The sequence below is a fragment of the Camelina sativa genome, chromosome 8 (assembly GCF_030686135.1).
Source record: "Camelina sativa cultivar CO46 ecotype springtype chromosome 8, ASM3068613v1".
NCBI lineage: Eukaryota > Viridiplantae > Streptophyta > Magnoliopsida > Brassicales > Brassicaceae > Camelina > Camelina sativa.
This window is the reverse complement of record NC_141887.1, coordinates 20,026,102-20,050,509: the sequence shown is the minus strand read 5'-3', so window position 1 is coordinate 20,050,509 and position 24,408 is coordinate 20,026,102. Positions and strand designations below refer to the sequence as shown.

The 24,408-nt window shown below is 38.4% G+C and overlaps 3 protein-coding genes and 1 pseudogene across 5 annotated transcripts; 1 reads left to right on the top strand and 3 right to left on the bottom strand.

The window, feature by feature from the left end:
* Window positions 1-26: 26 nt before the first annotated feature.
* LOC104737055 (subtilisin-like protease SBT3.8) lies at window positions 27-3,125 on the top strand (annotated as a pseudogene).
* Window positions 3,126-4,165: 1,040 nt separating this feature from the next.
* On the bottom strand, window positions 4,166-7,396 carry LOC104707338 (subtilisin-like protease SBT3.10). Its single transcript, XM_010423665.3, has 10 exons — window positions 7,275-7,396; window positions 7,078-7,169; window positions 6,880-6,977; window positions 6,637-6,792; window positions 5,893-6,560; window positions 5,714-5,784; window positions 5,383-5,619; window positions 5,193-5,307; window positions 4,922-5,114; window positions 4,166-4,831 (listed from the first exon to the last, which is right to left on the bottom strand). The coding sequence occupies exons 1-10, from the start codon at window positions 7,356-7,358 to the stop codon at window positions 4,260-4,262; spliced, it is 2,286 nt and encodes a 761-aa protein (XP_010421967.1). The 5' UTR covers window positions 7,359-7,396; the 3' UTR covers window positions 4,166-4,259.
* Window positions 7,397-9,001: 1,605 nt separating this feature from the next.
* LOC104707339 (subtilisin-like protease SBT3.9) lies at window positions 9,002-13,112 on the bottom strand. Of its 3 annotated transcripts, none has more exons than XM_087461786.1 (9): window positions 12,952-13,112; window positions 11,941-12,017; window positions 11,694-11,849; window positions 10,956-11,617; window positions 10,805-10,860; window positions 10,479-10,721; window positions 10,269-10,383; window positions 9,753-9,945; window positions 9,002-9,675 (listed from the first exon to the last, which is right to left on the bottom strand). In XM_087461786.1, exons 4-9 carry the CDS (start codon window positions 11,130-11,132, stop codon window positions 9,101-9,103), a joined length of 1,359 nt encoding a protein of 452 aa, XP_087317912.1. In that variant the 5' UTR covers window positions 11,133-11,617; window positions 11,694-11,849; window positions 11,941-12,017; window positions 12,952-13,112; the 3' UTR covers window positions 9,002-9,100. The 3 variants fall into 3 exon arrangements, with proteins under 3 accessions (XP_087317912.1, XP_087317913.1, XP_087317914.1); XM_087461787.1 differs by having other exon boundaries at window positions 12,804-13,051; XM_087461788.1 differs by lacking the exons at window positions 10,805-10,860; window positions 10,956-11,617; window positions 11,694-11,849; window positions 11,941-12,017; window positions 12,952-13,112 and having other exon boundaries at window positions 10,269-10,511.
* On the bottom strand, window positions 11,268-13,002 carry LOC147940217 (subtilisin-like protease SBT3.10). Its single transcript, XM_087461203.1, has 5 exons — window positions 12,952-13,002; window positions 12,804-12,907; window positions 11,941-12,017; window positions 11,694-11,849; window positions 11,268-11,617 (listed from the first exon to the last, which is right to left on the bottom strand). The coding sequence occupies exons 1-5, from the start codon at window positions 13,000-13,002 to the stop codon at window positions 11,268-11,270; spliced, it is 738 nt and encodes a 245-aa protein (XP_087317329.1).
* Window positions 13,113-24,408: the final 11,296 nt, after the last annotated feature.

The following is a 24,408-nucleotide window of genomic DNA, read 5'->3' as shown; positions in this document are numbered from 1 at the left end:
TCTTTGACAACCCATTTCTTCTTGGAATGAAGAGTTCCAGAACCTTAAGTTTTGTGGTACCAAGCCTGGTAATAATTCTCAATGGGCAGAGCACTTTCGTAGCACAAGCCAATGCTGAGAGCAAGGTACTCGACAAATATATAATGTTTTTTCTTTTAGCCACTAAACTGACAAAGTTGGTTCTGTTTCAATAGGTTCATATAGTGTATTTAGGTGAGAAGCAATATGATGATCCTGAGTCTGTCACGGAATCTCATCATTAGATGTTGTGGTCACTTCTTGGAAGGTATGTCAGGAAAATTTATCTTTCTAAAGTTAAATAATAAAGTGTCTCAATTACTCAGATTTCGTTGGTGTGTTCCATGTTACAGTAAAGAGGATGCCCATAATTCTTTGGTGCACAGTTACCGACATGGCTTCTCCGGTTTGCAGCCAAGCTTACCAAGTCCCAAGCCAAGAAGATAGCAGGTTAAGAGTTTATCAAGTCTTTTATTTTCTTGGCGTTAACGGAAACAGAAACATAAGACATTTTTTTACATGATGCTCTTTGAAAACAGATTTTACCTGAAGTTGTTCATGTCACGCCGGATAGTTTCTATGAACTGGCAACAACTCGAACTAGGGACTACTTAGGCCTTTCCGCCGCTAATCCGAAAAATCTTCTAAATGACACTAATATGGGTGAAGACGTTATTATTGGTGTTGTAGACTCAGGTATTTGTGCATATTTGCTACACTGCTTTAAATCTCTTGTTGCTTTTGCTTACTTTATATCTTAGCATCTCAACTAATAAATCATTTTATGAGGTTGCAGGAGTTTGGCCAGAATCTGAAGTATTTAATGACAATGTCATTGGACCGATACCAAGCCACTGGAAAGGAGGCTGTGAAACAGGGGAGATGTTCAACGCCTCTCACTGCAATAAAAAGCTTATAGGAGCCAAGTACTTCATCAATGGTTTCCTTGCGATACACGAAAGCTTCAACTCCACTGAATCACTTGACTTCATTTCCCGTAGAGACCATAGCGGTCATGGCACGCATGTTGCCACCATAGCGGGTGGTTCATACGTCCCACATACAAGCTACAAGGGATTAGCTGGAGGGACTGTGAGAGGTGGGGCACAACGTGCCCGTATAGCAATGTACAAAGCTTGTTGGTATCTTGATGATTTAGACATAAATACTTGTTCATCTGCTGACCTCTTGAAAGCTATGGATGAAGCTATGCATGATGGTGTTGATGTTTTGTCCTTGTCTATCGGCTATCGTCTTCCTTACTACCCTGAAACTGATATTCGCGCTGCCATAGCTACGGGAGCATTCCTCGCCGTTTTAAAGGGTATCACAGTTGTTTGTTCAGGTGGTAACTCCGGACCAGCAGCTCAGACTGTAGGAAACACGGCTCCTTGGATTTTGACAGTGGCTGCAACGACTTTAGACCGGTCCTATCCCACACCTATTATACTTGGCAACAATAAAGCAGTACTGGTAACAACAAGATATACATCATGTATATCTCTACTTAGGTTTGATGTTTTCACAACATAGTATATGATTTTTATGTATCTTATTGTGACCATTGTATTGCAGGGTCAAGCAATGTACACTGGTCCAGAACTTGGCTTCACTAGCTTGGTTTACCCAGAGAATCCAGGGAATAGCAACGAAAGTTTTTTTGGGTAAGATCAAAGTTTTTTAGTATTAACCAAATCTTTCTATACAGAATACATCAGTTTTGTGACATCACACTCTTTGCAGTACCTGTGAGCTTCTATTCTTCAATTCCAATCGTACAATGGCCGGCAAAGTCGTGTTGTGCTTCACAACATCAACACGTTACACCACAGTATCAAGTGCCGTGTCTTATGTCAAGAAAGCTGGTGGTCTTGGCTTAATTGTTGCAAGAAACCCTGGCGACAATCTTTCACCATGTGTAGATGACTTCCCTTGTGTTGCTGTTGACTACGAGATCGGGACAAATATACTTTTCTACATACGTTCCACAACGTATGAAAATATGAACGATGAAAGCGCAACTCTCATTGTGAAGATACAACCTTAATGAACTTGTATACTTTGCAGATTGCCTGTTGTGAAGATACATCCCTCTAAAACACTTGTTGGACAACCAGTAGGTACAAAGGTTGCAGATTTCTCATCAAGAGGTCCTAATACGATCGAGCCTGCCATCCTCAAAGTATGTTCTGTTATTTTTTCAGACCCATTAGATTATTTTGCCTCAAGATGTTTTAAATCATATGAATGTTGCAATGTAGCCGGATATAGCAGCACCAGGAGTGAGCATATTAGCGGCTACATCCACCAATAGAACTTTCAACGACCAAGGATTCATTATATTGTCTGGAACATCAATGGCAGCTCCTGTAATATCAGGAGTTGTTGCACTTCTCAAAGCTCGGCACCGTGATTGGTCTCCTGCCGCCATTAGATCAGCCATTGTCACTACAGGTTCTTACCTTCTTCATCCAATAGTAGAAAAAGAGAGATAAAACACGAACATACTAATCTCCATACTCGTCTTTACTCTGCAGCTTGGAGAACAGATCCATTCCGTGAGCAGATTTTTGCTGAAGGGTCACCTAGGAAGCTAGCTGATCCGTTCGACTATGGTGGAGGTCTTGTGAATCCTGAGAAAGCTGCGAAACCAGGTCTGGTGTATGACCTTGGAATTGAAGACTATGTTCACTACATGTGCTCTGCTGGTTACAACGAGTCATCGATCTCTCAGCTTGTCGGAAAAGGAACAGTCTGTTCCATTCCCAAACCATCTGTTCTTGATTTTAACTTACTTTCCATCACAATCCCAAACCTCAAAGACGTAGTGACTCTCACCAGAACCCTCACTAACGTTGGACCACTAAACTCGATCTATAAAGTAATGGTTGAACCACCATTGGGCATCCAAGTGACTGTGACCCCGGAGACGCTAGTGTTCAACTCTACAACCAAACGGGCTTTTTAAAGTCAGAGTTTCGACCACACACAAAATCAACACGGGTTACTACTTTGGAAGCTTGACTTGGAGTGACTCTGAACATAATGTCACCATTCCTTTGTCTGTGAGAACGCAAACTCTGCCTTACTACTACGATGAGAACTAAACCAACAAAGTAACCATTTGTACACTGAATGAAAGTGAATTTGTGATTTAATTTTACATCAAATTTGAGCGGCCAAAATTCAATACAAAACTGGATCAAGCTACACATATTTTCTTTGGTTCAGTATAAAAATTAGAACTAAAATAAAACTTGATTTTCAAGTGAAAAGTTAATAATTATTTTGTCAATCGTCATTAATTCCCATATATGTAACCATTTCCATTTAAATACATATATATATAATGAATGGGGAAATTAATTTGGTTAATGAAAACTTATATATGTCCCACATCGAAAGAAGCAAAAGACGACACAACTACATATATACAGAGAAGAGGCATCATCTGTCGCCGAGCTTGGTAACGTGAGCTTGTAATCCTAGTGGAGGCTGAAAGGGTATTGTTACGGTAAATTCGGTTCAAGTGGTCGGGTTCTTGAATAGAGTTCCCTAGTTGCGCTCCCTGCCAGTTGTGTTCTGGCGATGGTTGTGCTTCTGGTGTCAGCTCTTTCAGAATCTAATATGACTACTTCAGCCGAACACAACTTGTACCATAACATTTTTTTTGTATTTTTCATAATTAGCTTCCTTGGCAAGCAAGTAATCAGATATTACACTTTTTTATTCATTGCAGGTTGAAGTCTTCTTCTGATCTGTATATGTTTCTAATTGTTTGAGCTTGGATTTAATTACTGCAGAATTTATGTCACTTCCTGAATCAATAAATAACCTACTTTTAACCCTTTTTAAAAAGAAAAATATTAAACGAATAACTTCTGGGGAACTACTTCGATGAAAACTAAACGTTACTAACCATTCGTATATTTTTCTATGATTCAAAGTAGTTAACTTATGTAACTTCGATTACTAATGGTGAAGTTTCTACTTTGTATTCTTGTATTATTTCTTATCAGATTTTTTCATTAGTTATGTTTTTTTTTTTAATTTCTATTTATTTTCATGCAATCTTCCTTGATCAGTAGTGGTTCTTGATCACCTCATCCGTGAAAGATCTCATTTACCGATTTACTAACAACAAAACTTAGACAATGGTATTATTTATTTATCAATAGTATTCTTTACATATTCTTCAACACTGCAACAGTATTATTTATCAATAGTACTTGGTATTTGTCTTAGTTTTCATCGTAGTATCGTTGCAAGATCTGGGTTCTTACAGATACTGGAATGACTACATTGTGCAAATCGTTAGTCCAAGTCAAGCTTCCAAAATAGTAACCAGTGTTTACTTTGTGTGTGGTCGAGACTCGAACAGTGAAAGATAGCTTTGTATTTGTAGAGTCGAACACTAGTTCCGTTGGCGTTACAGTCACATTAACGCCCGTTGGAGGATCAATTACAACCTTGTATATTGATTTCAGAGGTCCAACGTTAGTGACAGTTCTTTTGAAAGTGACTTCTTCTCTAAGATTTGGGATTGTGATGGAAGGCAAGTTGAGATCAAGAACAGAAGGCTTGGGGTTAGGACAAACTGTTGCTTTCCCGAGGACTCGGGAAATAGAAACGTCACTATATTCAGCAGAGCACAGGTACAAGATGTAGTCATCTGTGGTCATGTCGTAGATGAGACCAGGTTTTACAGCTTTCTCTGGATTTATGAGGCCTCCTCCGTAATCAAACGGATCAGCTAGCTTGCGGCTTGACCCGTCTGCGAAAATTGGCTCTCCTGATGGATCTGTTTTCCAAGCTGCAACGTAAAAATATGTTCTCACGAATCAGTATGTTCTTATTAAATTCGTACTAGTCAATCTAATAACACGTTGAAGATAATAAGAACCTGTAGTGACAATAGCTGATTTAATAGCAGCAGGAGACCAATCAGGGTGTAATGATTTGAGGAGCACTACAACTCCTGAAACAACAGGAGTAGACATTGATGTTCCTGACATCATAGCAAATCCTCCGTCGTTTATAGAACTATTTGGAGAAATAGCTGCTAGTATGTTCACACCAGGTGCTGCTATATCCGGCTGCCATAACAGAGTAGCGGTTATAAAACAGAGAAGCTTTAAGTGGTTAAAAATGTATAGAAAATTGTCTGATGTTACCTTAAGAATCGCCGGAGAAACTGAATTGGGTCCCCTTGATGAGAAAGTTGCTACCTTGGTCGACACGGATCGTGCAACAAGTGTTCTTGAAGCGTCTATCTTTACAATGGGAGATCTAAAGAAAAACAAAACTCAAAATGTTAAGTTGAATATGTTTGTTAAAGAGATTGTGATCATTGCGAAAGTATACCTTGTGGAACGTATATAGAACAAAATGTCGGTCCCGAGCTCAAAGTCTACGGAAACATATGGAAAGTTACGAGTTGGGCTAAGCAAGTGTGTCGGATTTCTTGCAATGATTAACCCGAGGCCACCGGCGTTTCTTACAGCGGTTATAGCAGCATTGGTTGGTTTATTTGCTGCGAAACACAACACAACTTTGCCTTCCATTGCACTGTCGGGATTAGCAGAGAGGTTCTCACAGTCACTGCAAGTTGAAAGCTACATCAGGTCCAAATACGCAATCTCGCGGGTTTAACGTCTTGAACAATCAAAACATGATATATGTTACTCAATTTTACCCTGAAAGTGGTCTCTCTGGGTAAGTAAGACCAACGAAACCGAGTTCTGGACCGCCAAAGATCGCTTGACCCTACATTAAACAAAGAGGAAGTTTTCCGCACAAGTATTAAAACTATAGAAAACATTTTGACTTATAGTATATATTAAAAAAAAAAATAATAGCAGAACATATGTATACCAGTATTGTTATATTGTTCCCAAGTGTTATAGCTGTAGGAAAGGAACGGTCTTGAGTGGTTGCAGCCACCGTCAATATCCACGGAGCTACATTCGAAATAGTCTGAGCCGTGGGGCCAGCATTCCCAGCTGCAGCTACAACAGCAATTCCCTTTGAAACCGCATGGAATGCTCCCACAGAGGTCAGCTCCCTCATATCCGTTTCTGGAAACAAAGGAACACTAGATTGCAAAGAAAGTGACAAAATATCAACACCATCATGGATAGCTTCATCTATTGCTTTTAAGACATCAGCTCCTGTACATGTCCCTGTTTGAAGCCAGCATGCCTTATAAATAGCTATATGAACACCGGGAGCACCGCCTCTTGCAGTGCCTTGTCCGAGGCCTAAGTAGCTTACATTAGGAAGAAAAGAACCACCAATAGTCGAGGCAACATGCGTGCCATGACCGTTAAAGTCTCTCGGGGAAAGATACTCTGGGTTCTCTGTTCTATTCACGACTCCAGCCGCGGCTACAAGGCCATCAACGAAGTATTTGGCTCCTATTAGCTTTTTGTTGCAATGAATCGAGGCGTTGAATGATTCTCCAGATTCGCATCCGCCTTTCCAACGGCTTGGTATAGGTCCATAGCCTTTGTCGTTAAACATTTCAGACTCTGGCCACACTCCTGCATTTCATGGTTTCTATCAATAAACATGTCTCTGAGAGAATTAAAGGAATTGCTCTTGTTCATAGACTCAAACCTGAGTCGATGACTCCAACAATGACCGAATTTCCCATGTTGGCCTTATGTAGAAGACTCTTTGGTGTACCCGGAGACAGGCCCAAGTAATCCCAAGTTCTTGTTGTTGTCATTTCGTATAATGTATTTGGTATGACTTGTACTACTTCAGGCAGTTCTGTTCACGATAAGAGAAGAACAATAATAATGAATATTTGGTTTTAGTCATATCAAGAAACAGAGAAGAGTTCAGCTCTAAAACTACCTGAAATTTGTTGGGCTTGTGACTCTGTCAACTTGGCAGCGAAGCCTGAGAAACCGTGTCTATAACTGTACACTATTGAATCATGGACAGACTCTTTGCTGAAACATGACAATGACTCAAGTAAGTAAACTATCTTCGATCTTTCGACATATGTCTTCAGTCTTCCAAAAGTTGTTAAGTAGAAGTACTAAATCATACCTTCCAAGAAGTGACCACAAGATCTGATGGTGAGATTCAGTGACAGACTCAGGATTGTCATGTTCCTTCTCTCCCAAGTAAACTACATAAACCTATATGATCACAAAGCAAAAAACAATAGTCAGAAACCATACCATACCAAGAGAGATATGGTTATGTTGCCTGATCAAGAGAGATCTCTCATGAATACCATTTACCTTTCTCTCAGCAACGGCGAAACTGATCTGTACATTCAAAACTATAGACAGAAATAAAGCCAAGAGAATTATGGTTTGGCCCATTATTTCTCTTGAATGGAGAAAGAGAGATATATGATTCAATGTCTAAGATTATCAATGATGCAGAAGGCTTTATATAAGGTATAACATTTGAAGACTTCGTCTTCTACGAGGTATATTGTGACATTAGTTTACTCTGTTTTTTAATAGTTGACACCATGTGGTTGCTTGTTTTTTAGAGTCAAGGGTTCAATTTTGACATAGTTCAAATTAAAAAATCTATATTATCTCAAACATTTGATTTTCAATAATAATCAGCTCTGAATAGTTCTCTAATGAGATTAGAAGTGATCAAAATAAGAACACTAAAGTTGTATCTAAATTAAATTAGTTCAAATTTAGAATTCAATAATACTAAGCAACTTTGAATAATTCTCTACTGACATTAAAACTGATTAGGTTAAGAACACTAAATTAGCAATATAGGCAAAGTAACTTCAAATTTTGAATTTTAAAATATCAACTCTGAATGTTAGTTTTAGAACAATAGAGTTGTAAGTATTAAGCAACTCTACCAGAGAAGTATCTTGGCTAAATGACTATACGCGTAACATACCTAGATTAGGATTTGTCAGATTATGAAAACTAGACCAGTTTCTTTGCTAAATTACTTTATACATTCAAGTTATATTGATTTCCCTTTCGAGGAAGATGTAATTTTTTTTACCAGCTACTTTTGGCACAGTCATCATCATCGATACTTACTGTTTTGATTGGGTCTATCAAATTTTGATGTTTTTACATTTTCCAGAAAGAAGAAAAAAACACGAGAATAGTTCTTCATTGGGATTAAAATGATCATATTAAGACACTAGAGTTTTAAGTATTAATCAATGAAGTAGTTTCTTGGCTAGATTTCTTGTAATACAAAGAAACTCTAAATAATTCTCTACCATGGATAAAGAATACTCATATTAAGAAAGTCCAGAAAATACCATGTGAAAATAACTTTATACCAACTACATATTAGAATTGGTCATATTGAGAACAATAAAGTAGTTTTATATTAATATATAATGTCAAGAATTAGTTTCTTTGAGATGGAAACTTGTATATTTGAAAGTAAAAAAACAAATTTGGAAATTTGTATATGAAGAAACAGAGCCGACATCTGTTTTATAGGTTCTTTGTAAACGTGTCGGGCTTTTTAGTACTCATATACATTATTTTTGGCAGTGTAAACTTGTTTATGTGTATCTATTTTGGAACTAAGTTATATTCATAAACTTGGACGTTGTCTTTGGAAGTAAGGAATATTATAAGACAAGTAGTTGTTTTTTATTTTTATTTTTCCATCGACGAAATGGAGAAGCAGTCCTAGCGCTTTAGAAATGTTCAAACTTGCTCAAGAACGGTTGCAACTTAAACTTAACAACACATATTAATCTAAGCTCATTCAGGTAGACAGGTAGAGAACAAGATTGCACTTTGTATAAAAGTTAACATTATAGATTAATTTAGCCAAAAAGCTCTGTTAATGCATTAATGGTGAATAAGTGATAGAGATTAGGTCTCTGTTATCATCAGTTATAACTTTGAAAGCACTACTTGGAGTGAATCTATGTTGTGTCTAATATCATCAGTTACAACTTTGGACCTCGTGTGTGCCTATGACCATTCTATATACGGATAAATAACCAAGACAATAATCCACACAACATTATTATTCATCAGCATTATGCTTTACATATTATTCAACACAACAACATATATAGTACTTGAGCAGAAGATGGTTTTCCCTTATATCAGTTCTCATCGTGGTAACGTTCGAGGATTTGGGTTCTGACAGATACTGGGATGACCACATTGTGCAGATTGTCAGTCCATGTCAAGCTTCCAAAGTAATAGCCAGTATTTACTTTGTGCCTTGTCGAAACTCTCACTTTAAAGGAAACATTTTTGGTCGTAGAGTTAAACTCTAGCGTATCCGGTGTCACGGTCATACTAACGCCGATTGGAGGATCGATCATAACTTTGTATATCGAGTTGAGTGGTCCAACATTAGTGACGGTTCTAGTGAGACTAACTTCGTCTTTGAGGTTCGGTATTGTGATGGATGGCAAGTTTAGATCAAGAACAGAAGGCTTTGGATTAGGACATACTATTTTATTTCCGAGGACTTGGGAAATGGAGACGTCATTGTAATTATAGGTAGAGCATAAGTAGGAGACATAGTCATCAATGGTCATGTCGTATATGAGACCTGGTCTTGCAGCTTTCTCTGGATTTACGAGTCGTCCTCCATAATCAAACGGATCTGCTAGCTTGCGGTTTGACCCGTCTGCGAAAATAGGCTCGCCGGATGGATCAGTTTTCCACGCTGCAATGTAAAATGTGATCCCAAGATCAATATGATATTTTGATCATTCTGACAATGAGTTTGAAGAAGATAAGAACCTGTAGTGACAATAGCTGATTTGATAGCAGAAGGAGACCAATGAGGGTACAATGATTTAAGTAGCACTACAACTCCTGAGACAACAGGAGTAGCCATTGATGTCCCTGACATCATAGCAAATTCTCCGTCGTTTAAAGCACTATTTGGAGAAATAGCTGCTAGTATGTTCACGCCAGGTGCTGCTATATCCGGCTGTAGAAATTAGTTATCAAAAACTTTTAGAATCTATAACACAGGAAATTGGGGTATTGGTAACAGTATAATGTAGCGTTTAATGCCTTTCTGCTATGGTTGACAAACATCTCAGATTTAGATAGCGTTTTCTAAAAAGAAACGCAGTGTAGAAGTGTATATAATACATACCACTGGTAAATTTTGAAACGCAGTGCATATTTATTTTCCCGCTAAAATACTTTAATGAAAAAAAGAAGCGGCTCACAAATTTTCATTTTCCTTCCCACCTTTGTTACCCCTCTCACTACAATGTTGGATCAGTATGGAAAAAAATGATATACCTTAAGAATCGTTGGAGATATCGAATTGGGTCCTCTTGATGAAAAAGATGCTACTTTTGTAGCCACGGGGTGTGAAACAAATGTTCTTGGAGCATGTATCTTTACCATGGGAGATCTAGCAAAACAAAACCCAAAATGTGTGGTAATATATGTTTGGAACCATTATCCATGAAAGTCCACAAAGAAACAGACAAGTTTTGGTGATGATACATTGTGGAGCGTATGTAGAACAGAATGTCAGTTCCGAGCTCAAAGTCTACCATAACACATGGAAAGTTACGAGTTGGAATAAGCGAGTAGGTTGGATTTCTTGCAATAATTACCCCGAGACCACCAGCATTTTTAACTGCGATTCTAGCATTTGTTACAACCGTGGAGCGGGGATTTATATCTGCTGTGAAACATAACACAACTTTTCCTTCCATTGGATTAGCGGAGAGCTTCGCGCAATCACTGCAAGTTGAAGGCATCATGTTCTAAATGTTCAATCTCAGAGGAACATATAGTCAAAACATGAAATAGTGATTCAAAGTTACCCGGAATAAGTAAGACCAACAAAACTGAGTTCTGGACCAGCAAAGATTGCTTGACCCTAAATTAAGCAAAGAAGAAATCATCAGCATTGGGTTTAATTAGATCCTTAGGTAAAGAGTTTGTCTTATAGTTCTTTAATTGGTATGAATATACCAGAGTTGTTATATTGTTCCCAAGTGTGATGGCTGTGGGAAAATAACGGTCTAGAGTAGTTGCAGCGACCGTCAAGATCCAAGGAGTTACATTCGCAATGGTCTGAGCTCCAGGTCCGTCATTACCAGCTGAAGCTACGACATGAATGCCCTTTGCTACCGCATGGAATAATCCCATAGCAGAAAGCCTCACATTAGTTTCTGGTGATAAAGGAACTCTTGGTCCCAAAGAGAATGACAAAACATCAACACCATCATGAATAGCTTCATCAATTGCTTTTATGATATCTGCTCCTGAACATCCCCTTGTAGATCAGCACGCCTTATAAATAGCTATATGAACACCGGGAGCACCGCCTTTTGCAGTTCCTCTTCCAACGCCTAAGTAGCTCACATTAGGCAAAAAAGAACCACCGATGGTTGAGGCACAATGCGTGCCATGACCGTTAAAGTCCCTCGGAGAAATGTACTCACGCTTCTCTGGTTTGTTCAAGTCTCCATATTGGGCAACATAGCCATCAACATAGTATTTCGCTCCGATCAGCTTCTTGTTGCAGTGAATCGAGGCGTTGAATAATTCTCCAGATACACAGCCACCTTTCCAACGGCTAGGAATAGGTCCATAGCCTTTGTCATTAAACATTTCAGACTCTGGCCACACTCCTACATGCATTTGATGGTTTCTATCAATAAACATGTCTCTAAGAGTATTTAAGGTATTGCCTTCATAGACACAAACCTGAATCGATGACTCCAACAATGACCGAACTTCCCATGTTGGCCTTGTGTAGAAGACTCTTTGGAGTACCCGGAGACAGGCCCAAGTAATCCCAAGTTCGAGTTGTAGTCAGTTCGTATAACGTATTTGGTATGACATGTACTACTTCAGGTAGTTCTGTTCTCAAAGGGGAAATGGTATGTTTACTACTTGGGTTATTATGTTAATTAAAAAAAAAAACAGAAGAAGGGTTCGACCTTGCAAGTACCTGAAATTTGCTGGGCAGCAAAACCTGAGAAGCCATGTCGATAACTATACACTACTGAATCATGGACTGCTTTTTTGCTGAAAACAGGACAATTAAGAAACTAAAATACATATTACAAATTTTTTATTTTCAGAATATTTATATCTATCTTTTTACTTTCTTCTGAATATATATATATATAAATTATCTTTGAATGTCCTCGCACAAAATTAACTACTGACAACTATAAATCATAAGGATGATCAATTGACGGAGGTACAATAAAAGACTATATTATATTTGGTACTTTCACACAAATAGACTACTCCATCTGTTTCAATCTAGTTGTCGTTTTAGGTTTTTTTACACAAATTAAAAAAATAATTAAATTTTTCATTTTTCTCCTTTATAAATTATATTTTTTACTTTTATTTTTCAAGATGTTTCAGATAAAATTGGAATGTTTACCAAATATTTATATTAAAAATCTAAAATGATAACTATTATGAAATAAAAAAATAACACTAAAATGACAACTAAAATAAAATGGATGTAGTAATGCAATATCTAGCGTGCACTGAAGATTAATACATAACAATATTATAACCGATCACAAACATATATGAGAGAAACATAAATATATGTTAATTTTAAAAATATTTAATTATGAGGAATCAGTGATATTATTTTTGAATCCAATCCAAATTTTTAGTATTTAAGTTTACAAATCATCATCATTAACTGATAACAATATATTAAACACTTAAAAAGACTGTCTTTTTGGAACAATTTATTTTTTGAATATTTTGTATTAATTCTTGTCTTATGATGGGTTATCAGCTAGTATATATAATCTCATTTGTAGAATTACTTCTAAATCTCACCTTCCCAGAAGTGGCCTCAGTAACTGATGGTGAGATTCAGTGACAGACTCAGGATCATCATGTGTCTCATAAATGCTTAATGTTATATATGCATGGTTATGTTGCTTGATCAAGAAATATATCTCATAAATGCTACTATGCTAAGTACCTTGGTCTCATGAGCGAAGACGGAACTGATCAGAACTAAAGTTAGAACCATCGCGATAATATTTATTTGGCCCATCATATATCTTAAAAGGAGAGATACTGATTACTGAAGCAAATGCATGCCTTTATATACTAGAATGTTCCTTATTGGTTTGCATCATTGAGTGATTGGGTTTGGTCTGTCTTATCTTTTTGGACTTTTGTCTTTCATCTTTATTCTCACGTTTTGCTGGAGTCGATATGGTCAGTCAACCTTCGTATACTTTCCAAGAAACAGTAGTCTTTTTCGTTTTTTTTTTTCTTTTTTCTTTACAGCTCAAGAAAACCTAGTCGATATTATCAACCATTTAACCTTTTATGTCGATACTTAGTCATCAACCAGTTAAAGTTTTTTCTAATAATTAAAAGAGGGTGATCGAGATAAATTCTTACCTTCACCATACTAATCCCCTTAGATTGAGTGTGAGTGTACTTGTAGCCGTTAAGTAATTTGATAACTGGGTTTTCAAATGGATTTAACGTATGATAAAACTAGCTAAATTGGCTACAATGATTAACTCATATAGTACCTTTTTAACTCATATTTTTAACGGCTTTGAAAGCGTTTTATTGTCAATTCTTTATTTTTTTGCCAGAAACTTGTCGATTTCAGATGTTTTTCTGCCACAAAAGCTATATAAATAATTCAAAACAATTTGAAAATGAAATAAAATTTAGCTTTATTTTAAAAATAAATTAGTTAGTAATTTTCTTTTATAATTAATTAGAGAAAGAAATTTTTTTTTGAAAATTAATAATTATTTAAATATTTTTATCTAGTGGACGCGGACGTGGGCGTGGGAGGGGCAGAAGCTCAATGGTTAGTGATACCGTGGATCATAGTGTGACAGTAGAAGACGTCAGTGAGTCGCAGGACTTCCAAGAGGGGTCTGTGAGTGTGGCCGGTGGTGGTGCCGATAGGACCGTAGGCGCTGATGGAGTCTGTGTGGGCGGTGTCGGTGCTGGGTTGGCCAGTGGTGATGGAGTTCTGGGTGCGGGAGTTCCAGTAGGTGGAGCCCCTGGTGGAAGTATTGACCTGCCGGACTTGTTGACGCAGTTGTTGAAGTGGTTATCAGGAGTTGTACCAGCACATTCTCAGATGGTGCCGCCTGTGGTGGTGGAGGTGCAGCAGCCAATGGCTGCGGGTGTAGGAGTTCATTCTCGGTATGTCAGTATGCTGACGGAGATGGTGAGGATCGGTACGGTGCATTTCTTTGGTGGTACCGACCCTACTGCTGCGGATGCGTGGAGGACAAGAGTGGAACACAACTTCGAGTCTCTCAAGTGTCCAGAGGAGTATCAAGTGGACATAGGGGTCCACTACCTGGCAAATGATGCCCACTTGTGATGGAGGTCAATGGCTGCCATGAGAGTGCAGAGGGAGATGACTTGGGTTGATTTCGTGGAGAATTTCAACCGCAAGTACTTTCCCCGTGAGGCAATAGAACGGTTAGAGGTGCGGTTCTTGTAGTTATCTCACGGGACTCGGACAATGCGGGATTTGGACATGGAGTTTAGTCGGCTTATGATGTATGGGGGTATGGTGATGGAGTCCAAGGAAGCACAGGTCCAGACGTTCATGAGGGTCCTTCGTGATGACTTGAGGGTTCACTACAGAAGGCGGAGCTATGCATCAAGAGCAGAGCTGGCTGAGCCCGCAGCTGTGATTGAGGAGGATATCCGGGCACAGGAAGTGACGGTGAGTCCATCGGTCCAGCCTAGGAAGGCTCAGCATCCTGGAGGTTCTGGCAAAGGCGGCAACCCTGCGCATGGAACCAAGAGGAAGTGGGAGGCTACACAGAGGTCAAGTGGTGCCAAGTGCTACGGGTGCGGTAGCATGGACCACAAGGTGGCTAGCTGTCTCAAGAGGAGTGCTATGACGGCAGCGCAAGCAGCGGTTCGTTTCTGCTATCACTGTAGGGAGCCTAGGCACATCAAGCCCAAGTGTCTTAAGTTGCAGCGATGTAGCATAGAGTGCAGCACGGGGTGCAGCCGGTGGTGTAGTTCGAGCAGGCACTGCGGGTGTACACGACCGTAGAGATCGGAGGAACCAGTGTCGGGACGATCACATGTATAATTTATGAGACTCAGACTTTGCGAATTTCAGTAGATTCAGATTTGTGATTAAGTGTTAGGGTTCTTAGCACATGAGGTTTGTGTAGGAACCTTATTAGTGGGCGGGTTTAGGTCCCACGTCATGTTTGACTCTAGAGCAACCCATTGCTTCATTACCCAGAGTTCACTGAGAGCGCCAATATAAGAAGAGATCCCGAGCGAGCGGGAGTTGTCAGAGTTGTGGGAGGCAAGTTTCTGAGAAATCTTGGTCGGGCGAGGAAAGTTGATATTCAGATCGCAGGAGAGTCTAGGCCAGTGGACTTTCTTATCATTCTGGTGGAGTTGTATGATGTTATCCTGGGGATGAATTGGTTGTGTCATCATAGTGTTCATCTAGATTGTAATCGGGGTTAAGTGGAGTTTGATCGTCCATAAGGGACGTTGGTAGTTAAGGGAGTGATACTGACTTCAGGGAGTTTCGTGATCTCGGCCACAGGCCGGGAAGATGATCGAGAAGGGAAGTGAGGCTTACCTGGTTACAATTTCGATGCTGGAGTCAGTGAGGTAGTATATCGTTGGAGGTATAAGGGTTGTAGAGGAGTTTGAGGATGTGTTCCAGTCATTGCAAGGGTTACCACTATCTTGGTCTGATCCCTTCACGATTGAGCTGGAACCAGGGACAATGCCGTTATCAAACGCGCCTTATAGAATTACTCCAACAAAGATTGCAGCTGGAGGATATTTTGGGCAAGGGATTCATCTGTCCTAGCGTGTCACCGTGGGAAGCACTAGTGTTGTTCGTTAAGAAGAAGGACGGGAGTTTCCGCTTTTGCATTGATTACCGGGGTCTGAACCGGGTCACTGTGAATAATAAGTACCCTTTTCCCAGGATCGATGAGTTGTTAGATCAGTTGAGAGGTGCTACAAGATTGACCTGGCATCGAGTTACCATCAGATACCGATAGATGATGCAGATGTGAGGAAGACTGCATTCAGGATGAGGCGTGTTCCAGGAGTTTCTGGACGTGTCTGTTATCATTTTCATTGACGACATCCTGATATATTCTGATATGTATATATTTTACACTCTTTCATCATACATTTGTTATTCATTTTGTTCTCTTAACTCATTGTTTTGCATTGTTTTTAGTCTTTTTTGCATAATATTCATATCTAGGTAGTCTTTGCATTGGTCCTGCATACATCTTGCATATTGGAGTTAATTCAAGTGTTTAGGAGATGTCCAGACTATTGGAACCGAATGGAGGTTGAGACATGCAGCTCGACCAAGCATGCCCGGAATAGACGTCATGCGACTCGAGCGATGCTCTCGAGAGAGAAGCAATGTGACTCGACCGACATGCGACTTGGACGCGCTCCCAGGAAGAAGCACCATCATCCCACTCGATCCATCATGCCTGGAATGGATGTCATCCCGCTCGACCGACAACGCCAGTCATCCGACTTTTTCCACCTCTTTGATCGAGTCGAGTGAAGATTCTTTCTTGGGATACAGCCTTCGACGTCTTCATTAAAGTTGTAGGGAATCGAGTCATCTTTCCAACGCCATTTATTTCAAGCCAATCGGAGGTGTGATTCAAGAGTTATCATCGTTTTAGTGGATGTGTATACACCCAGCTCGAGCCAACACCACTCTGGGTCGAGCCAACATCACTCTGGGTCGAGCCAACACCACTCTAGGTCGAGCCAACACCACCCTGGGTCGAGCCAACACCACTCTGGGTCGAGCCAACACCAGTTGAACCACCAGTCGAGCCACCCAGTCGAACCACCAATCGAACCACCAGTCGAGCCACCCAGTCGAACCACCATTTGAGCCACGTCTCGAGCCACTCATCATGCGCATCACGTAACCTCGCTCGCTCCGCCCTGCTGCACCGACTCGATCGCACAAGTCAGGAAGACGCTCTGTCTCACACGCTTCAGGAGATTCCCAAACCGACTCTTTACCTTGTCGTTTTAAGTTTTAGGGATTTACATGTTTTTACTATAAATACATTTTGTTAAGTTTTGGCCTGAGATATATTTTATCTATTTTGTTCTTTTCCTTAAGGTTTTATCTAGCCACCTAAAACGTTCTCAGACTTTGTAATCCGATATCTTTTGAGTTTATTCAGTTTTTGTATTTGATTTCTTCTACAAAGTTGTTCTTCCCATTTTTATCTATCTAATGATGCTTGATTCAATCTTTTTTGAGTTTGTATCGTTGATGATGATTTCTAGATCCGAGTAGTGTTAGAGTTCTTGAGGATGAGATAAATTAAGTGGAGTATCTTACTATGTAGGGTGTTTAAGCTTAGATTCGTATGATTCCCTTCTGGACTAGAGTTAGAAACACTAGTTTCTCTCTGATCAATTGGAACTAGGTCTTAGACATTTCCACACCCAAAAGGTGGTTGATGAAATGTTTGATCAACTAGTGCCAAAGACTTACGTTCATAGCCTAAGAGATTAGTTGTCTAAGATGTTTGTTGACGTGAATGAACTTGTTTGTCATGCCTGCTTGATCATGTTTCTCTAGCGAGAGCTAGGTTTGGAAGTGGTTGAGTCTGAGTAGCTTCTGTCAAGAGATTGGATTAGCTAAGTTGTGATGTTCATTGTTTAGGGATAGTTTGCTTGTGGCATGTTAAACACTCTGTAGACTAGGATACTCCACCGACATCAATTACTCCCATCCTTAGGATTTCTATCTTTTGATTGATAATACATTCCTGAGACTGTTTCGGTTCTTTTTTCCTAGTTTATGTTTAGAATCGTTTTCGGTTTTACTTATTCTTGTTCGCTTCTTGTCATACATTTCCATTTCTAGTTCTGTGACTCATTTCCGTTTTGCATTATGATTACTCTAGGATTTTTAGACATAAAACAACTCTGGAATTGGCTTGACTTGTGATTTCTTGATTGCATCTTGATTGCTAGTAAAGTTTCCCAACTGGATTGAAACCTTAAGTATTACAACTGCATAAGGTTAATTGAACCTGCTAGGATAGACAAAAAAAAATCCTAGTATCATATTCTAAGAGTCTGAGGAGAATGCAGTGCATCTAAGAGCAATTATGGAGAAGCTGCGAGAGCAGAAGTTGTTTGCTAAGTTGAGCCAGTGTAGTTTCTGGCAGTGGGAGATCGGATTTCTAGATCACATTATGTCTCCAGACTGATCTGTGTTCCCAAGGATGAGGAGTTGATGCAGGAGATCATGAGGGAGGCTCATTCCAGCATGTTCTCTATTCATCCAAGAGTGACCAAGATGTACCTTGACCCCAAGCGGTACTATCACTGGGGTGGGATGAAGAAGGATGTAGCTAGTTGGGTCGCGAAGTGCGATGTCTGCTAGCTAGTGAAATCAGGTTTCGGGCGGCTTGTTGAAGAGTTTGCCCATTTTAGAGTAGAAGTGGGTCATGATCACGATAGACTTTGTGGTAGGATTTCCAATGTCTCGAATCTATGATGCGATTTGGGTCATTGTGGACCGGTTGACTAAGTCGGCACATTTTCTAGCCATCAAGAAGACCGATGGAGCAGCGGTTTTGGCTAAAAAGTATGTGAAGGAGATATTCAGGTTGCACGAGGTGCCAACGAGCATCATGTTTGACAGAGATTCTAAGTTCACTTCATTGGTTTGGAGGGTATTTCAAGCAGAGATGGGCACTAAGGTGCATATGAGTACAACTTACCACCCTCGGACAAATGGGCAGTCGAAGAGGGTAATTCAGAGGTTGGAGGGTTTGCTGAGGATGTGTGTGTTGGACTGAGGTGGCCATTAGGCGGATCACTTGAGCTTGGTAGAGTTTGCTTACAACAACAACTACCAGGCGAGTATGGGGATGGCTCCTTATGAGGCGTTGTATGGGAGGTCATGTCGTACATCGTTATACTGAACAAAGGTGGGGGAGAAGAGCATATATGGTTCGAGTTTTGTTCAGGAGACCTCGGAGATGATTCGGGTTCTAAAGCTGAACATGAAGGAGGCTCAGGATCGGCAGAGGAGTTATGCCGATAGGAGGAGGAGAGATCTTGAGTTTCAGGTGGGAGACAGAGTGTACGTCAAGATGGCCATGTTGCGGGGTCTGAACATGTGGTTGACAGAGGCTAAGTTAAATCTGAGATATATGGGTTCGTTCAGGGTAGTTGAACGGGTGGGACCAGTGACATATAGGCTGGATTTGCCTGATGTTATGCGCGGAAGTGTCTCCGCGAGGTCTTCCATGTGTCGATGCTACGGAAGTGTCTTCGCGAGGATGACCATTTGTTGGCTAAGATTCCTGAGGATCTTCAGCCTAATATGACTCTGGAGGCGAGACCGGTGAGGGTTTTCGAGAAGAGAGTCAAGGGACTTTGGAAGAAGAAGGTTCCTTTGATAAGAGTCATTTGGGACTGTGATGGCGTGTAGGAGCAGACTTGGGAGCCAAAGGCGAGGAAGAAGGCAAGGTTCAAGAAGTGGTTCGAGAAGCAGGCCGCAACTTGAGCTTGTCTAGCATGGTCCTAGTTAGGAGATAAGACTCATACGTGTTTAGAATTCTTTGCTCTAAGGGCAGTTGGTCCTGAATGACTCTTGGAGGACTTTATTTCTCCTAGTACCGTCATATTTTGAGACTTTGTGTCTGAGAGTATAGCTGGTATATCGGAAGACGATCCGAGGGCGCGTTGTAAGGTGGCAACCCGAGAGACGGATATTGGAATTTCCTTATACATTATGGCATGCGGACTTAGTCATGATGAGGAGCCAATATTATGGCATGCAGGCTAAGGCCTAATGAGGAGCCAATAAAAACTCAAGTTAAGACCTATGAGTAAAGGAAAGTCCAAAAGTCGAGAGCAAATAATGCTTGGAATGTAAGTCCACTGCATGAAGGTAACCTTCGTAGATCGGTCGGAGGAGGTGCGTGCCGTAGAGACGGTTGCACGGGAGTCCTTGGTTGATGGTTGTTCGAGATTCGAGAACAAATCTATATTGGTGGAGGAGAATAGTAACATCCGCAATCCGGTTTAGTTGGTTTACGGATGTGTGTCGATCGACAAAGTATGGGCATCGATCGACACAGCCTAAATCAGATGCAATCGGTTTGTTTTAATTGTCGGTTCGATGTGGTTTGGTTTAAGTGGAAATTAAGACGAAGTATTTAAGGCTGGGGACGACCTAGGTCGTGGAGGAGCAGCCTCATTGTTGTTTTTCTGAGAGAATTAGAGAGAAAGAAAGTTCTTGAGAGTTCTTGTGAGTTTTGGGTGATTTCTAGCTGTTCTTGAGAGATCTGAAGCTAAGATCGTGTTGGAAGCTTGCTAGGAGTGTGTATTCTTCCATTTTAGAGTCAGAATCTTCTTTTGTAAAGGTGAGTGCATTACAATGGCTGATCTAAGCTTGGGAATCTCTGTTTTTCGTGTTTATGTGTTATTTGGTTGATTTCTTGGTTTGTTGGAGTGTTTTCATGATACTTGAGGCCTTGTGAGAGTTCTTTGTGGCTTTGGATCGAGTTTGGTGCCTTTAGGGATGGAGATCTAGCGTGGAGCTTCGAGGAAGACGATTTCAATCGACGCAAGGCGTGTATCCATGGATGCATGTGCGAGGACAGCGCGAGAAACGTATGAGCATTGATCGATGCAATTAGGGATTGTGGGAGATATCGAGCATGTGTCGGTCGACGCAAGGTGCCTGCATCGATCGACATAGGGTGTACTGGTCGATGCAACCTTCGTCAGGTGGCCGTTTCGATCAACACCATGAAGGTTTCGGTCGACATAACCTTTTCAATACGTCACTGATGTCTATTTTCCCTGGTTTGATTGTTTATTGTTGTATGTTGGTTGGAGTTTATCAATTTCTTATGTGTATAGCCCAATAGATGGGAGGATTGCCTCACTGAGTGTTTATGACAATACTCATGCATCTCAATTTGTGTTTGCAGTGTAGTAAAGGCAAAGTGTGATCGTGGAATCAAGGCAATGAAAAGGATGATGTTATAGTGGATCGATTGGGTATTGTCTGGCTCCTGTTAGGTTGCTAGAGTTGAGTCATTAGAATGTTGTCTAGAATTGCTGGTTCTTGATTTATGTTGGATTGGTTTATTGGTTCAGTTGTTATGGAATTAATACTTTTTATTTGGTTATTGGTTAATTCACTGGTTTAATTTTTAGTTATTTCCGTTGTTTGCTTTAAATGTGGTTAGGTGATTAGTGAGTATGAGATCACTAAATTATTATTATTATACTAAAAAAAATAGGTCGAGTCGTTTCAGTCGAATTTCTTTTCCATCTTCAATTATAGTGGTGGCTAGAAGAGGAGTTCGAATTTAGAGATTTTCGGGCAACAGATCTTGATCTTGATCTGTCTTATTTCATGGTGGTGGTCAAATCTCCGTTGCGGCGAACTTTACTCTAGTCAGATCTAGATCTTGCTTTTCCACTGTCTCCTTTAAATTTTTTGGATTTGCTTGATTATCTTCCTCAATTACCCTTCAGCCTTTTTATGTCGTAATTTATGTTGTTGGTTTCTTTGATGTCTAGATGATTGAGGAGAAGAGGTGACGAAGAGGAGAAAGAAAAGAATAAAAAGGGGGAAATAATGATGTCTATTATATTTAATCTAATCAACGTTTCATGATAAGCTAAAAGACCAATCTATGTCCCTATGAACTAACCAATGGAAACTCAGTATCTTTTGGTTTATAAATTTTGTAATTTGGAGTATTATTTTGGTATATTATAGGTAGACAAAATATCTTAAAACATATTTTTAAATTCATTAATTTGCTTAACATTTGAATTAAACATATCTTGAACATATATCTAAATTCATAAATTTGCTTAACATTTGAATTAAACATATCTTGAACATATATCTAGATTCATTAATTTGCTTAGTTAAACATATTTAAAAAATAATTATATTCTTTTTGGTTAAATAGCTTTAAAGAATTTTGAATTTTTAAAAATTTTGAAAAGTTTTTTTTTTGTAAGTATTGGATTTAGGTTTACATGAAATTTCTAAGTATTGGACTTTAGAAAATATTTTTAATATTTGAATTTATGATTTAATTTCTAAATTTCAAAGTTTAAAAATTTAAGGTTTAGAATTTATGATTAGGATTTGTACTGGGTTTAAATTTTGGGGTTAATTTTTTTATTTTATGGTTTTTATGATTTAATTTCTATAATTAAACAGTCACAAAACAATCACAAAAGAGTCGTATATATAATTGGGATTTGAGGTTTAGAGATTTAAATTTATAAGTAAATATATAGTATTTTTAAAAGATTGATTCTATGTAAAGTAAAAATATATGTATATTATTTTAAATATTGATTTTATGTATATATAATGTTTAATTTTTGGTTTTATGGTTTATGATTTAATTTCTATGATTAGGATTTTTAAAAGTTTACACTTTAAAGTTTAGAGTTTTTGATTTAGGGTTTTGAGATAGGTTAAGGGTTTGGGGTATAGGATTTAGGATTTATGTTTGGGATGTGAAATTAATATTATTAAACTAACAAAACATAAAAATGTAAAAGTTACTTTTTCTTAATTTGTTTGAAAAAAATTAGAAATTTATTTGATAAACTTTATGAACACTCAAATGTATTTGAATTTTATAAATAGTTTTTTGAATTTTATTTCCTCAATTTGCAATAGATTTGCGATGACTCTCGCAAATTTGCTATGGATACTATCATCGAAAACCTTCGCAAATTTGCAATGGATGAAAACAGATCTGAAGAAGACTTCTCTACAATGAATGAAAAAGTGTAATATTTGATAACTTGCTTTCCAAGGAAGCTAATGAAGAAAAATAAAATAAAAAGGTAATTACAAAGTTGTGTTCGGCTGAAGAAGTCACATTAGGTTCGGTATCGATACCGAGCTCGACCACTTCACCGACCACCCCTGAGTATCAGTTTACCCTTAAAGCCTCCACTCGGATTACAAGCTCACGTTACCAAGCTCGGCAACAGATCATGCCTATCTATCTTAACATTTTTGAAGTACATTTTTGTATCATTCTCTCTTATCTTTGTATCCAAACAAGTCCCAACTAAATTCTCTACAATCCTTACAACCAAACACAATCAGTTCCTTATTTCATAATATTAATTTCCTAAAAACTATCTACCTAATTTAAATCAATATGTTAGTTTAAAATATAATTCTCCTTGCACTTTTATTTAATCTTATATTTAACTTTTTTAATTACTATTTAATACATAAAGTTAATAAAATTTTATATTTTTTTAAGCATATGATGTGATTTGAATTTTTATAAACGGATATATATTTTAAAAATTGTCTTAGGATATTTATAACCAAACAAGTATATCCACATATAGAGCTCGAAATACATTTTTGGAGTACAATAGGGTGCCATCACTTTTTGGTTTTTTGCCAACTTCAGGTCAATTTTTTACTAAAATTATAACCGATTCAATTATCCGGATCTTCCTTAAGATTATCGAATATTTTGAGCCGGTTTTTATTCCACAGCGTACTTATTTACATCTAATTAATGTCAATTAATGCCCATTGTATCTTAGGAAAGATTTAATTTGTATGCCAAATTTTTATGGCTGAGTTTGACAAAAAAAATTGATAACACAAATTCTGTAATCACATCCCTATAATATAACAAATAATTCAAGATGAATACATCTTAGGTAATATCTAATTTTCGTTTAATAAAAGATTACATATTTGGTAAGTTCTTATTAGCTTTAAATGTACACTATTAATCCAATAATATCAATTGAGAAACAAAATAAGAATATGTCATATCATTCATTCCTAAATCATAACTAACCAAATCATAAAATGTATATTCTCAACTTGCGAATCAAGTGTTTTTACAAAACCTACCTACAACCGTTAAAAGTATATATATAGATGCAATTCACCATCGACTATAAACACCACTAAACCATTACAGTATCATATCAACAAAATAATAGACTTGTGGTGAACCACGGGGTAAAACCTAGTTCTATATATATGTAGCTCTGTTTTTTTTTTTGCTTCTCTCGATGTGGGACATGTAAGTAAGTTAATTTTTAATCCCCTATATATTAATAGAGAAGCATTCTCAAGATAATGCTGATGTGTCGTCGTTAGAGAGCTCAAGACACCAATGAATTTATTGCCCTCATTTTTATGGATATTTACACATAATTACTTTTGAATGATTAAGGAATATTCCTTTACAATTAATTTAAAAAATTTAAACATTTCAACTTTAAAGTTTATTTTAATCATTTTATGACATATTTAATTATTAAAATATAAAATCATTAGATCTAAAACGTTTTCAAAACCGGAAATTACTCCCATATTAAAAAAATGATTACTATTCACATATTTAAA